The sequence below is a fragment of the Oncorhynchus tshawytscha genome, linkage group LG06 (assembly GCF_018296145.1).
Source record: "Oncorhynchus tshawytscha isolate Ot180627B linkage group LG06, Otsh_v2.0, whole genome shotgun sequence".
NCBI lineage: Eukaryota > Metazoa > Chordata > Actinopteri > Salmoniformes > Salmonidae > Oncorhynchus > Oncorhynchus tshawytscha.
The window spans coordinates 5,932,927-5,948,388 of NC_056434.1; the positions used below are offsets into that span (position 1 = coordinate 5,932,927).

At 48.3% G+C, this 15,462-nt stretch overlaps 1 protein-coding gene across 7 annotated transcripts in view; it reads left to right on the forward strand.

Annotated features, from left to right (window-relative positions):
* Window positions 1-15,462, forward strand: part of LOC112253225 (ephrin type-B receptor 3-like) — a 115,651-nt gene that overhangs the window by 57,288 nt on the left and 42,901 nt on the right. For 4 of the 7 annotated variants that reach the window (XM_042322883.1, XM_042322886.1, XM_042322884.1 and 1 more), the window contains exons 3-4: window positions 4,076-4,781; window positions 15,245-15,400. In XM_042322883.1, the coding sequence (XP_042178817.1) occupies window positions 4,076-4,781; window positions 15,245-15,400 (862 nt within the window). The remainder of the gene's footprint in view (window positions 1-4,075; window positions 4,782-15,244; window positions 15,401-15,462) is intronic. The other 3 variants (XM_042322885.1, XM_042322888.1, XM_042322889.1) reach the window with 1 other exon arrangement.

Here is a 15,462-nt window from a genome sequence, read left to right on the forward strand (position 1 = left end):
TTTACTGGGCTCAGTATATCTCCAGGGAGATTCCCAGACACAGATAACATGGTGTAGCTAGCGACCAGGATGCCTAGCCTGTAGCCTGTAGCCTGTAGCATGTAGCCCTTATTTAGCTCGTAGCCTTTAGCATGTAGTCTATAGCATGTAGCCTTTATGTAGCTTGTAGTCTTTAGCATGTAGCCTTTATGTAGCCTTTATGTAGCTTGTAGCCTTTAGCATGTAGCCTGTCGTATTCACTCAAGCTCACATATCTAATGACTTTTGTTAGCATGGTTCTGTTAGCAAACTGTGAACCTACAGACTAGTAAATGTTAGGCACATCATGCTAACTTTTCTAAAAACCTAAGCTTTGAGGATACTATTGTGCCAACCAGAATGGGGCGGAAGGGTAGCCTAGTGGTTAGAGAGTTGGACTAGTAACCAGAAGGTTGCAAGTTCAAACTCCCCTGAGCTGACAATGTACAAATCTGTCATTCTGCCTGTGAACAGGCAGTTAACCCACTGTTCCTAGGCCATCATTGAAAATAAGAATTTGTTCTTCACTGACTTGCCTAGTTAAATAAAGGTACCTAGACTAACTGCCTTGGTTGGTATGCAGGTCTGGAGCTAGGTTTAGGTCTTAAGTCTAAACCTCACATACTTTGTTCCTGCAGTAGCAATGTCCCAGTGAATCAGAAAGTAACATTGTGGACACTATATCACTAATTCCTACTGAATATGTATTGTACTGCATTATAACTATACATATGAGTATACTAGGATACTAGGCAAGTCAGTTAAGAACAAATTATTATTTACAATGATGGCCTACCCCCCGGCCAAACCCGGACGATGCTGGGTCAATTATGCGCTGCCCAATGGGACTCACTATCACGGCCGGTTGTGATACCAGCTTGGATTCAAACCAGTGTATATGTAGTGATGCCTCAAGCACTAAGATTCAGTGCCTTAGACCACTGCGCCACTCGGAAGCCCCATGTTGAGTTGGCATATCGTTTGTACATTTTAATTCTTATTTTTAGAAACCAAGGAAATTAATATTGAAACGTATGTGGTTTCATTCCTTGTCAAGAGTTGACTTGTAAAAGCCATAACTATATTATTTTAGTCCAAAATCGATGCCGAAGAACTTGACCCTGTTTCACACAGCAACTCGGTCTCACAGTCTCACGTCAGAGTTAGATGTTCATCCATGTTTCTCAAACGTCACATTTCGAGAGATTTTGAAGACCTCCAATTTCAAAGTGTTTTAAGGTTTAAGTTTAGACATTTTTCTACAAATGATTTAAGTTTAGATTTAGTTTAGGCATTAACTCCAAATTATTTAAGTTTAGATTTAGTTTAGGCATTAACTCCAAATTATTTAAGTTTAGATTTAGTTTTGGAATTAACTCCAAATTATTTAAGTTTAGGTTTTAGTTTAGGTATTGACTGACATATTAAGGTTAGGCATTAAATCTGAATGGTTAAGGTTAAGTTTAAGGTTTGGAATAGGCTTAAAACAAAAACTCTCAAAAACAACTTTCCCATTCTTTCTTTCTATCGCTGGATTCGATCTTGCAAGCTTATGGAATGAGATGCATGATGGGAGATGACGTGGAAACCAGCCACTAGGGGCAACAGTGAGCGCTGTTACTATCAAGTAGGTTTAGATTTTGCTAGGCCGTTGTGGGATGGGATTGCCCCCAGTGGCCGGTTTCCACGTCATCTCCCGACGTCCCTGAGACATAGATGGACAAATACTGACTTGTATCACAGGTGACCTGGCTGTTCACACGACCATCTACTGTATCTTGCCTATGCCGCTTTGTACCATCACTCACTCATATATCTTTATGTACATATTCTTTATCCCCTTACACTTGTGTCTATAAGGTAGTAGTTTTGGAATTGTTAGCTAGATTACTTGTTGGTTATTATTGCATTGTCGGAACTAGAAGCACAAGCATTTCGCTACACTCGCATTAACATCTGCTAACCATGTGTATGTGACAAATAAAATTTGATTTGACTTACCTAATTCATTCACATTTGGTAAGCAAGGATGGCAAGAAGTGTCTGTGTTTGTGCTGCACGTGTGGTCTGCACGGGGTTGACCTCCACACACACACACTCACACACACACACACACACACACACACACACACACACACACACACACACACACACACACACACACACACACACACACACACACACACACACACACACACACACACACACACACACACACAATCTCTCTTTTGTATACTTGGGTGATTTATTACACTGAACTAAATACCCATTGACACTTTATGCTTTCTCTCGTCCCATTGACCTGGCTGGTGATTATCGATTCCCCCGCCAGTTCCCTCAGATAGCCCGAGTATTAAAGCCTTCTCTGTGGTTTATCCTCAACTAAGCCCCCCCCCCCTCTCTCCCTAGGTCTCCAGGGTCCTGCTGGATTAATAGCCTGTCTTCACCACATCCATATTAGGCCTCTAATTAAGAGTCCTCAGCCTCAGAGAGAAAACTTTTTCGGAAAAAAAATCAAATCTGTGTTATTTTTTCACTTTCTCTGTATCTCGATGTCAAAGTTTCGGTGGTAAAGTCGATTGACCCAGAACAGGGTGGTGAATTGAAGACCGAGGTCAAACTTGGCTTTTCTTGTACATGTTCCTGCTGTTGTCCATTTTGACTCAGGATGGGTTGTCTCAGAGTTGTTGGTGCGTTGTCTAGTTGGAAGCCTAGTGTATCGGTTGACATTCTTTGCAGTTTTCCCATTTGGCCCCACTTGAAAAAAGTGTTGTTTTGCTTCGATTGACATAATCGTCATAAACATCCTCGGTCGAGTGTAGCCATGTATCGAGAAACACATTAAAGTTAAAGTAGTTAAAAATAAACCACGTCTGTTCTGTAAATAACACTTGTAGCACCACAGTCTCATTTACTCAGTAATCAGAGCTGTTGCCTCGGTAATTCATGTCTTTGGGCTGTGAGATAAATAATTAAGAAGGAAAAGACAAAGATGATGGTAACCTTTTTTGCCGGCTGTAGAGGTAGATGCGATCATTGAAACGTAACTAAAACGTCATTGAAACGTCATTGAAACGTCATTGAAACGTAACTAAAACGTCATTGAAACGTAATTAAAACGTCATTGAAACGTCATTGAAACGTAACTAAAACGTCATTGAAACGTAACTAAAACGTCATTGAAACGTCATTGAAACGTCATTGAAACGTCATTAAAACATCATTGAAACGTCATTGAAACGTCATTGAAACGTCATTGAAACGTCATTAAAACGTCATTGAAACGTCATTGAAACGTCATTAAAACGTCATTGAAACGTCATTAAAACGTCATTGAAACGTCATTGAAACGTCATTGAAACGTAACTAAAACGTCATTGAAACGTCATTGAAACGTCATTGAAACGTAATTACTTGTGAGGAGGCGACTATTCAGTAACCCGGAGAATGAGGTATACAACAGGGCTGTTTGATTTTTGGGGGAAGTGCCGGGCTGACACTCCATCATAATTGTGATGAATTTGCTGTCCCTTTTGTTTCCCTGACTCATTGCTGCGTAACCAGAGATGAAAGGCCGTGGCACGGCTGGAAACTCCACCTAAATACGCAGACCGGAACGTAATTGAAAATAAAATGCGACTTATCGTTTCTTTCATCTGTCTGTTTCTAATGGTACCAATTCGCCTCATTTCTAGTTCTAGTTGTGTTATTGGACTCTGAGGTCAGAACAGACCAGTCTGTCTGTCTGTCTGTCTGTCTGTCTGTCTGTGTGTGTGTGAGAGAGAGTGTATGAGTGTGTGTGAGAGAGTGGGAGAGTGTGTGTCAGAGTGTGTGTGTGAGAAAGAAAGTGTGTGTGTGTGTGTGTGGGAGTGTGTGTGTGGGTGTGTGAGAGTGTGTGTGTGAATGAGAGTGTTCTGCCAATGTGTTTATGAATGCATACAGTATAGGATATTTGACCTTTGTTTGACCATAACACTAATCTCTATCTTTCTCCCTCCCTCCCTCCCTCCCTCCCTCCCTCCCTCCCTCCCTCCCTCCCTCCCTTCTCCACCCACAGTGGGAGGAGGTGAGTGGCTACGATGACGCCATGAACCCCATCCGGACGTACCAGGTGTGCAACGTGCGCGAGGCCAACCAGAACAACTGGCTACGCAGTGACTTCATCCCACGCAAAGACGTCCTCAGAGTCTACGTGGAGATGAAGTTCACTGTGCGCGACTGCAACAGCATCCCCAACATCCCCGGCTCCTGCAAGGAGACCTTTAACCTCTTCTACTACGAGTCCGACTCAGACTCGGCCACGGAGACGAGTCCATTCTGGATGGAAAATCCCTATGTGAAGGTGGACACCATCGCGCCCGATGAGAGTTTCTCCATGTTGGAGTCGGGAAGGGTGAACACGAAAGTACGGAGCTTCGGACCTCTTTCCAAGACTGGGTTTTACCTGGCATTCCAAGATCTGGGGGCTTGTATGTCGTTGATTTCTGTCCGGGTCTTCTATAAGAAGTGTTCGACCACCATCGCGAACTTCGCCGTGTTCCCCGAGACGGCCACGGGGGCAGAGGCCACGTCGTTGGTCATCGCGCCCGGAACATGTGTTCCCAACGCTCTTGAAGTGTCCGTGCCTCTAAAGCTGTACTGCAACGGGGATGGCGAATGGATGGTTCCCGTGGGATCGTGCACCTGCGCGTCCGGGTTCGAGCCCGCGATGAAGGACACCCAGTGTCAGGGTGAGTGTGACATCAAGGACACTCAATGTCAGGGTGAGTTTTTTTTGGTGGCCATTTTTGGGGTAATCACCCAATGCTTTGTGTGTCCCCTTTGGTGTCAGCCATTTTGTGTCAAAATGTCAATGCACAAAAAAACTGATCATATAGTCAGTGGCACTCTCTCCATTGAGCATCTACCTCCCCCTGACTTCGATTGTCCCAGGAGTAGATTCATAAATAATGTTGTCAGTAACCTATATGACACCTGAGCAAGCTGGACAGTTCTAGGAGAGTGAGGTCTGATAGAGAACAGAACAGGTTCACAGAGGTTCAGACCAAGATGGATTAAAACAGCAGGCTCAGATGGAGTGCAGGGGACAGAGAGTGGAGGGGAGGAGGGAGGGAGGGAGGGGAAAAGAGGTGGGGGTAGTGGAACGTTAGACTGGGGGTAGTGGAACGTTAGACTGGGGGTAGTGGAACGTGAGACTGGGGGTAGTGGAACATTAGACTGGGGGTAGTGGAACATTAGACTAGAGGTAGTGGAATGTTAGACTGGGGGTAGTGGAACGTTAGACTGGGGGTAGTGGAACGTTAGACTGGGGGTAGTGGAACGTTAGACTGGGGGTAGTGGAACGTTAGACTGGGGGTAGTGGAATGTTGACTGGGGGTAGTGGAGTGTTAGACTGGGGGTAGTGGAATGTTGACTGGGGGTAGTAGAACGTTAGACTGGGGGTAGTGGAATGTTAGGCTGGGGGTAGTAGAACGTTAAACTGGGGGTAGTGGAACGTTAGACTGGGGGTAGTGGAACGTTAGACTGGGGGGTAGTGGAATGTTGACTGGGGGTAAGTGGAACGTTAGACTGGGGGTAGTGGAACGTTAGACTGGGGGTAGTGGAACATTAGACTAGAGGTAGTGGAACGTTAGACTGGGGGTAGTGGAACGTTAGACTGGGGGTAGTGGAACGTTAGACTGGGGGTAGTGGAACATTAGACTGTGTGGTAGTGGAACGTTAGACTGGGGGTAGTGGAACATTAGACTGTGTGGTAGTGGAACGTTAGACTGGGGGTAGTGGAACATTAGACTGGGGATAGTGGAACATTAGACTGGGGGGTAGTGGAACGTTAGACTGGGGGGTAGTGGAACATTAGACTGGGGGTAGTGGAACATTAGACTGGGGGGTAGTGGAACAATAGACTGGGGGCAGTGGAACGTTAGACCTAGGGGGTAATGGAACGTTAGACTGGGGGTAGTGGAACATTAGACTGGGGGGTAGTGGAACATTAGACTGGTGGGGTAGTGGAACGTTAGACTGGGGGGTAGTGGAACATTAGACTGGGGGTAGTGGAACATTAGACTGGGGGCAGTGGAACGTTAGACTGGGGGTAGTGGAACATTAGACTGGGGGCAGTGGAACGTTAGACTGGGGGGGTAGTGGAACATTAGACTAGAGGTAGTGGAATGTTAGACTGGGGGTAGTGGAACGTTAGACTGGGGGTAGTGGAACGTTAGACTGGGGGTAGTGGAACGTTAGACTGGGGGGTAGTGGAACGTTAGACTGGGGGGTAGTGGAATGTTGACTGGGGGGTAGTGGAGTGTTAGACTGGGGGTAGTGGAATGTTGACTGGGGGTAGTAGAACGTTAGACTGGGGGTAGTGGAATGTTAGGCTGGGGGTAGTAGAACGTTAAACTGGGGGTAGTGGAACGTTAGACTGGGGGTAGTGGAACGTTAGACTGGGGGGTAGTGGAATGTTGACTGGGGGTAAGTGGAACGTTAGACTGGGGGTAGTGGAACGTTAGACTGGGGGTAGTGGAACATTAGACTAGGGTAGTGGAACGTTAGACTGGGGGTAGTGGAACGTTAGACTGGGGGTAGTGGAACGTTAGACTGGGGGTAGTGGAACATTAGACTGTGGGTAGTGGAACGTTAGACTGGGGGTAGTGGAACATTAGACTGTGTGGTAGTGGAACGTTAGACTGGGGGCAGTGGAACATTAGACTGGGGATAGTGGAACATTAGACTGGGGGTAGTGGAACGTTAGACTGGGGGGTAGTGGAACATTAGACTGGGGGTAGTGGAACATTAGACTGGGGGGGTAGTGGAACAATAGACTGGGGGCAGTGGAACGTTAGACCTAGGGGGTAATGGAACGTTAGACTGGGGGTAGTGGAACATTAGACTGGGGGGTAGTGGAACATTAGACTGGTGGGGTAGTGGAACGTTAGACTGGGGGGTAGTGGAACATTAGACTGGGGGGTAGTGGAACATTAGACTGGGGGCAGTGGAACGTTAGACTGGGGGTAGTGGAACATTAGACTGGGGGCAGTGGAACGTTAGACTGGGGGGTAGTGGAACATTAGACTGGGGGCAGTGGAACGTTAGACCTAGGGGGTAGTGGAACATTAGACTGGGGGCAGTGGAACGTTAGACCTAGGGGGTAGTGGAACGTTAGACTGGTGGGGTAGTGGAACGTTAGACTGGGGGGTAGTGGAACATTAGACTGGGGGTAGTGGAACATTAGACTGGGGGCAGTGGAACGTTAGACCTGGGGGGTAGTGGAACGTTAGACTGGGGGTAGTGGAACATTAGACTGGGGGGTAGTGGAACATTAGACTGGTGGGGTAGTGGAACGTTAGACTTGGGGGGTAGTGGAACATTAGACTGGGGGGTAGTGGAACATTAGACTGGGGGCAGTGGAACGTTAGACCTAGGGGTAGTGGAACATTAGACTGGGGGGTAGTGGAACATTAGACTGGGGGCAGTGGAACGTTAGACTGGGGGGGAGAGGCAGGCCGAGTGGAACATTAGACTGGGGGGGTAGTGGAACATTAGACTGGGGGCAGTGGAACGTTAGACCTAGGGGGCAGTGGAACGTTAGACTGGTGGGGTAGTGGAACGTTAGACCTAGGGGGTAGTGGAACGTTAGACTGGGGGCAGTGGAACGTTAGACCTAGGGGGTAGTGGAACGTTAGACCTAGGGGGTAGTGGAACGTTAGACCTGGGGGTAGTGGAACGTTAGACTGGGGGGTAGTGGAACGTTAGACCTAGGGGGTAGTGGAACATTAGACTGGGGGCAGTGGAACGTTAGACTGGTGGGGTAGTGGAACGTTAGACCTAGGGGGTAGTGGAACGTTAGACTGGGGGCAGTGGAACGTTAGACTGGGGGGTAGTGGAACATTAGACTGGGGGGTAGTGGAACATTAGACTGGGGGCAGTGGAACATTAGACTGGGGGTAGTGGAACATTAGACTGGGGGGGTAGTGGAACATTAGACTGGTGGGGTCATGTGTCAAATGGAGAACAGGGGAGATGAGAGGCAGGCCGATGTCAGAGTTATCGATTTGCACGGCTGATTGTGATGCGGGGTGTGTGTGTGTGTGTTTGTACGTGTACGCGCATGCGTGTGTCAGGCCTGTATATCACGACACCCTGCAAGACAGAGAAGGAGATTCAGGAGAGAGATAAACAGAAAGGAAGAGCGTGTAGCTTAGGAATGATCCGGAAGTTTAAGAAGAAAATACATTGAGAGAAACAGGAGTGTTCTTCATGTGGCTCCCTACAGTGCATGGCATTGAATGTGTGCCCACCTTTTAAAGGGTGTGCGAGTGGGCACAGTAAATCTATTGGCCGGTGCGTGGTTAAAAACTCATTTGTTTGCCTCTGGCAGCTCAAGGGCAAATCCCTGGCGACTGGGCCTGATAAAATGCTCTCTAATCATGTTCACTGGAAACCACAGTGGATAAATCTCCCTGTTGTCTCTCTCTTTTTCCCTATTTACTATTTATCTGTCTATTGCTCTAACTCTCCCTTTCTCTTTCTCTCTCTCTCTCTCTCTCTCTCTCTCTCTCTCTCTCTCTCTCTCTCTCTCTCTCTCTCGCTCCCTCTGTCTCTCTCTCTGTCTCTCTCTCTTTCTGTCTCTCTCGCTCTCTCTGTCTCTCTCTCTGTCCCTCTCTCTTTCTGTCTCTCTCTCTCCCTCTCTCTCTCTTTTTCTCTCTCTCTCTTTCTCTCTCTCTCTCTTTTTCTCTCTCTCTCTTTCTCTCTCTCTCTCTTTCTCTCTCTCTCTCTTTCTGTCTCTCTCTCTTTCTGTCTCTCTTTCTCCCTCTCTCCCTGTCTGACTTTCTCTGTTTGTCGAACCTGTACATCTCTTCCTCTCTCTTTTTCTATCTCTTTTTCTGTGTCTCTCTCTCTCTCTCTCTCTCTCTGACTTTCTGTGTATGTCTACCTGTACATCTCCCACTCTCTCTCCCTCTCTCTCTCTCTCTCTCTGACTTTCTGTGTATGTCTACCTGTACATCTCCCACTCTCTCTCCCTCTCTCTCTCTCTCTCTCTGACTTTCTGTGTATGTCTACCTGTACATCTCCCACTCTCTCTCTACCTCCCTCGCTCTCTCCTTCTCTCTCTGACTGTCTGTGTATGTCTACCTGTACATCTCCCACTCTGCTCTCCCTCATCACCTCTCTCTCTCTCTCTCTGACTTTCTGTGTATGTCTACCTGTACATCTCCCTGCATGCTCTCTCTCCCTCCTGCTCTCTCTCTCTCTCTGACTTTCTGTGTATGTCTACCTGTACATCTCTCTCTCCTCTCTCTCTCTCTCTCTCTCTCTCTGACTTTCTGTGTATGTCTACCTGTACATCTCCCTCTCTCTCCCTCATCTCTCTCTCTCTCTCTCTGACTTTCTGTGTATGTCTACCTGTACATCTCCCACTCTCTCTCCCTCTCTCTCCACCTCTCTCTCCCTCTCTCTCCCTCTCTCTCTCTCTGACTTTCTGTGTATGTCTACCTGTACATCTCCCTCTCCTCCCTCTCTCGCTCTCTCTCTCTCTCTCACCTTTCTGTGTATGTCTACCTGTACATCTCCCACTCTCTCTCCCTCTCTCTCTCTCTGACTTTCTGTGTATGTCTACCTGCACATCTCTCTCTCTCTCTGACTTTCTGTGTATGTCTACCTGCACATCTCTCTCTCCTTGTCCTCTCACTCTTGTATTATTGTTTTATTCCAACTTTCTCTCCTAGTCTAAAGGTCCTTGAGCCGTATGCTCAGCATGAGAGGGTAAGAGACAGAGACGAAGATAGTACGGGAGAGAGGAGGCAAAAAGAGAGGGAGAGAGAGTGAGAGAGGGATAGAGGGAGAGGGCCAGAGAAAAAGAGAGAGACAGACAGGTAGAGAGAGAGAGAGGAAGAGAGAGAGAGAGAGAGAGAGCAAGAGAGAGCGAAAAAGGGAGAGAGAGAGAGAGAAAGAGAGAGAGAGCGAGCAAGAGAGACAAAGAGAGATGGAATGAGAGCGAGAGAAAAAGAGATAGACAGAGAGAGAGAAAAGGTCAACCAGTGAAGAACAAACATCTTTGTAAATACAACCCATATTTTTGCATATTTATTTTCTCTTTTGTACTTTAACCATTTGAACATCGCTACAACAAAGTATATATATATATATATATATATATATATAAAATGACATTATATATATATATATAAAATGACATTTCCAATCTCTTTATTCTTTTGGGACTTCTGTGAGTGCAATGTTTACTGTTAATTTTTATTGTTTATATTATCTACTTCACTTTCTTTGGCAATGTAAACATATGTTTCCCATGCCAATAAAGCTCATTGAATTGAATTGAATTGAGAGAGAGAGAGGGAGAGAGATCTGCAAAAAAACAATCTTGCAGGACGAGCATTTAACCCCCCACCCCCCTGCCTCCTGACCCCCCCTGTGCTGCCTCACCCCTTAGCTAGGTTAGTGCCCTTCAAACACGATAATTCATAATGAACATGAAAAACAACCAACACACATAGCACAACTAGCATGCTGCTAGCACGTTCATATCTTGACTGGTGGTGTTAGGGGGGAAAATGCTGTCACTTCCTGTTACTCTGGTAGCCATTGCTTTGGGTGATTAATGATTGAAAAACAAACACACTCAGTGATAATGAACACGGCTCAGCAGGCTAATGCAGCTTATGCACCAATATTTAACTTTCACACAGAGGGCAACGGTGATGATCGTGACAAGAACCAGTCCCACAATGCTATCATTGACCTCATTTCCACCCGTTTCCAAATGATTCTTTCAACAGGAAGCAAACATAACCAGTAGCAACACGGAAGATGTTGAACCAAAACAACCTTGACACTGAGGAGTGAGCTGGCGGATCATGCTAATCAACATTTGCTCTCTCACCTTCCTCTCCCTTTTTTTTTTTTTCATTAACGCACCAAGATGGTTCCATTCATCTTCTAATTAACAGGACAGTTTAGTGAGATATAGAAAGATAGAGCCGCCTGTTGCCTGCGCCGTGCTTTCCTGTGCTGCGTGCTGCCTCCTGACTCATCACCTTTCCTGTGCTGCGTGCTGCCTCCTGACTCATCACCTTTCCTGTGCTGCCTCCTGACTAATCACCTTTCCTGTGCTGCCTCCTGACTAATCACCTTTCCTGTGCTGCCTCCTGACTCATCACCTTTCCTGACTCATCTGTGCTGCCTCCTGACTCATCACCTTTCCTGTGCTGCCTCCTGACTCATCACCTTTCCTGTGCTGCGTGCTGCCTCCTGACTCATCACCTTTCCTGTGCCTCCTGACTGTGCTGCCTCCTGACTCATCACCTTTCCTGTGCTGCCTCCTAACTCATCACCTTTCCTGTGCTGCGTGCTGCCTCCTGACTCATCACCTTTCCTGTGCTGCCTCCTGACTCATCACCTTTCCTGTGCTGCGTGCTGCCTCCTGACTTATCACCTTTCCTGTGCTGCGTGCTGCCTCCTGACTCATCACCTTTCCTGTGCTGCGTGCTGCCTCCTGACTCATCACCTTTCCTGTGCTGGGTGCTGCCTCCTAACTCATCACCTTTCCTGTGCTGCCTCCTGACTCATCACCTTTCCTGTGCTGCGTGCTGCCTCCTGACTCATCACCTTTCCAGTGCTGCCTCCTGACTCATCACCTTTCCTGTGCTGCCTCCTGACTCATCACCTTTCCTGTGCTGCCTCCTAACTCATCACCTTTCCTGCGCTGCGTGCTGCCCCTGACTCATCACCTTTCCTGTGCTGCCTCCTAACTCATCACCTTTCCTGTGCTGCGTGCTGCCTCCTGACTTATCACCTTTCCTGTGCTGCCTCCTGACTCATCACCTTTCCTGTGCTGCGTGCTGCCTCTGTGCTGCGTGCTGCCTCCTGACTCATCACCTTTCCTGTGCTGGGTGCTGCCTCCTAACTCATCACCTTTCCTGTGCTGCCTCCTGACTCATCACCTTTCCTGTGCTGCGTGCTGCCTCCTGACTCATCACCTTTCCAGTGCTGCCTCCTGACTCATCACCTTTCCTGTGCTGCCTCCTGACTCATCACCTTTCCTGTGCTGCCTCCTAATCACCTTATCACCATTTCCTGTGCTGCCTCCTGACTCATCACCTTTCCTGTGCTGCGTGCTGCCTCCTAACTCATCACCTTTCCTGTTCTGCGTGCTGCCTCCTGACTCATCACCTTTCCTGTGCTGCGTGCTGCCTCCTGACTCATCACCTTTCCTGTGCTGCGTGCTGCCTCCTAACTCATCACCTTTCCTCCTGTGCTGCGTGCTGCCTCCTGACTCATCACCTTTCCTGTGCTGCCTCCTGACCTCACTTTCCTGACTCATCACCTTTCCTGTGCTGCTGCCTCCTAACTCATCACCTTTCCTGTGCTGCCTCCTGACTCATCACCTTTCCTGTGCTGCCTCCTAACTCATCACCTTTCCTGCTGCCTCCTGACTCATCAGCTTTCCTGTGCTGCCTCCTAACTCATCACCTTTCCTGTGCTGCGTGCTGCCTCCTGACTCATCACCTTTCCTGTGCTGCCTGCCTCCTGACTCATCACCTTTCCTGTGCTGCGTGCTGCCTCCTAACTCATCACCTTTCCTGTGCTGCCTCCTGACTCATCACCTTTCCTGTGCTGCGTGCTGCCTCCTAACTCATCACCTTTCCTGTGCTGCCTCCTGACTCATCACCTTTCCTGTGCTGCCTCCTGACTCATCACCTTTCCTGTGCTGCCTCCTGACTCATCACCTTTCCTGTGCTGCCTCCTGACTCATCACCTTTCCTGTGCTGCCTCCTGACTCATCACCTTTCCTGTGCCCTCCTGACTCATCACCTTTCCTGCTGCCTCCTGACTCATCACCTTTCCTGTTCTGCGTGCTGCCTCCTGACTCATCACCTTTCCTGTTCTGCGTGCTGCCTCCTGACTCATCACCTTTCCTGTGCTGCCTCCTGTCATCACCTTTCCTGCTGCCTCCTGACTCATCACCTTTCCTGTGCTGCGTGCTGCCTCCTAACTCATCACCTTTCCTGTGCTGCGTGCTGCCTCCTGACTCATCACCTTTCCTGTGCTGCCTCCCTGACTCATCACCTTTCCTGTGCTGGGTGCTGCCTCCTAACTCATCACCTTTCCTGTGCTGCCTCCTGACTCATCACCTTTCCTGTGCTGCATGCTGCCTCCTGACTCATCAGCTTTCCTGTGCTGCCTCCTAACTCATCACCTTTCCTGTGCTGCGTGCTGCCTCCTGACTCATCACCTTTCCTGTGCTGCGTGCTGCCTCCTGACTCATCACCTTTCCTGTGCTGCCTGTGCTGCCTCCTAACTCATCACCTTTCCTGTGCTGCCTCCTAACTCATCACCTTTCCTGTGCTGCCTGCCTCCTAACTCATCACCTTTCCTGTGCTGCCTCCTGACTCATCACCTTTCCTGTGCTGCCTGCCTCCTCATCACCTTTCCTGTGCTGCCTCCTGACTCATCACCTTTCCTGTGCTGCCTGCCTCCTAACTCATCACCTTTCCTGTGCTGCCTCCTCCTAACTCATCACCTTTCCTGTGCTGCCTCCTAACTCATCACCTTTCCTGCCTCCTAACTCATCACCTTTCCTGTGCTGCCTCCTAACTCATGTGCTGTGTGCTGCCTCCTAACTCATCACCTTTCCTGTGCTGCCTCCTAACTCATCACCTTTCCTGTGCTGCCTCCTAACTCATCACCTTTCCTGTGCTGCCTCCTGACTCATCACCTTTTCTGGGCTGCCTGCCTCCTAACTCATCACCTTTCCTGTGCTGCCTGCCTCCTAACTCATCACCTTTCCTGTGCTGCCTCCTAACTCATCACCTTTCCTGTGCTGCCTCCTAACTCATCACCTTTCCTGTGCTGCCTGCCTCCTAACTCATCACCTTTCCTGTGCTGTGTGCTGCCTCCTAACTCATCACCTTTCCTGTGCCGCCTCCTAACTCATCACCTTTCCTGTGCCGCCTCCTAACTCATCACCTTTCCTGTGCCGCCTCCTAACTCATCACCTTTCCTGTGATGTGTGCTGCCTCCTAACTCATTACCTTTCCTGTGCTGTGTGCTGCCTCCTAACTCATCACCTTTCCTGTGCTGCCTCCTAACTCATCACCTTTCCTGTGCCGCCTCCTGACTCATCACCAGAGTTATAAACTTGGATAGGGAGTCTACAAAGGGCACCGATTGACAATGTTATGACACTTTGCATCAGAGAAACGATGTGCCTCCGGGTAGCATTGAGAACACATTACAGCTATAGCAGATGAGGCTGGTGGCAGGAGCTATAGGAGGACGGGCTCATTGTAACGACTGGAATCAAATAAGTGGAACGGTTTCATTCATTCCATTATAGCCGTTACAATGAGCCCGTCCTCCTATAGCTCCTCCCACCAGCCTCCACTGATCTATACCAAATCCATTATCCATTAGTGGTGCAGTAAACTGGATGAATTAGAAAAAGGCCGACTATTGGCATGTTACTGGGAAGTAAAGGTTGTTCCCAAGTGGCAGGGAAGTGTGTGTGTGTGTGTGTGTTTGTGTGTGTGTGCGTGTGTGTGTGTTTGTGTCTTTGTGTGACAGTGTGTGTGTGTGTGTGTCAGTGTGTGTGTTTGTCAGTGTGTGTGTTTGTCAGTGTGTGTGTGTGTATCAGTGTGTGTTGATGTGTGTGTGTGAGTGTGTGTGTGTGTCAGTGTGTGTGTGTATGTGTGTGTGTGTGTGTGTGTGTGTGTGTTGTTTGTGTGTGCTTGTGTGTTTTCCTCATGAAGCTTGTGTGTTTTCCTCTGAGCGGTGTGCTAGTAATTTGGGATGACAGCGTATGCATGCTGGTTAAAACCACCGTCTTTCTCCACCGTTGGCGGTGCTCTCCAGGGGGAAAACTAACACAAAACCAGCACCAGTGAGAGCTGTCCGTTATGAGGGAAGCTGTAGTTTACCACAAAGGCTCAGAGAGAGTGCCATGATAACACAAGGACATACTGTTCACACACACACACACACACACACACACACACAACAACACAACAACACACATCAACATTCAACGACATTCAGTAAAAAGCTAAAGATTGAAATGAGTGTGTTTTCATTGAGCTGTGTTAACCCAGTCCACTTTATCTGTGTACTTTCACTGGCTATTGGACTCACTCTTTTCAATCTCTCTCTCTCTCTCTCTCTCTCTCTCTTTCTCTCTCTCTCTCTCTCTCTCTGTCTCTCTCTCTCTCTCTCTCAGCTTGCAGCCCGGGCACGTTCAAATCCAAGCAGGGCGAGGGTTTCTGCACACCCTGCCCACCCAACAGCCGTACCAGCTCTGGCGCCGCCAACTTATGCTCCTGTAGAAACGGCTTCTACCGCTCAGACACAGACTCACCAGACAACGCCTGCACCAGTAAGTGGCATGCCAGCATATACCCATAGATTTACAGTCGTTGCACCAGTTAGCAGGATGCT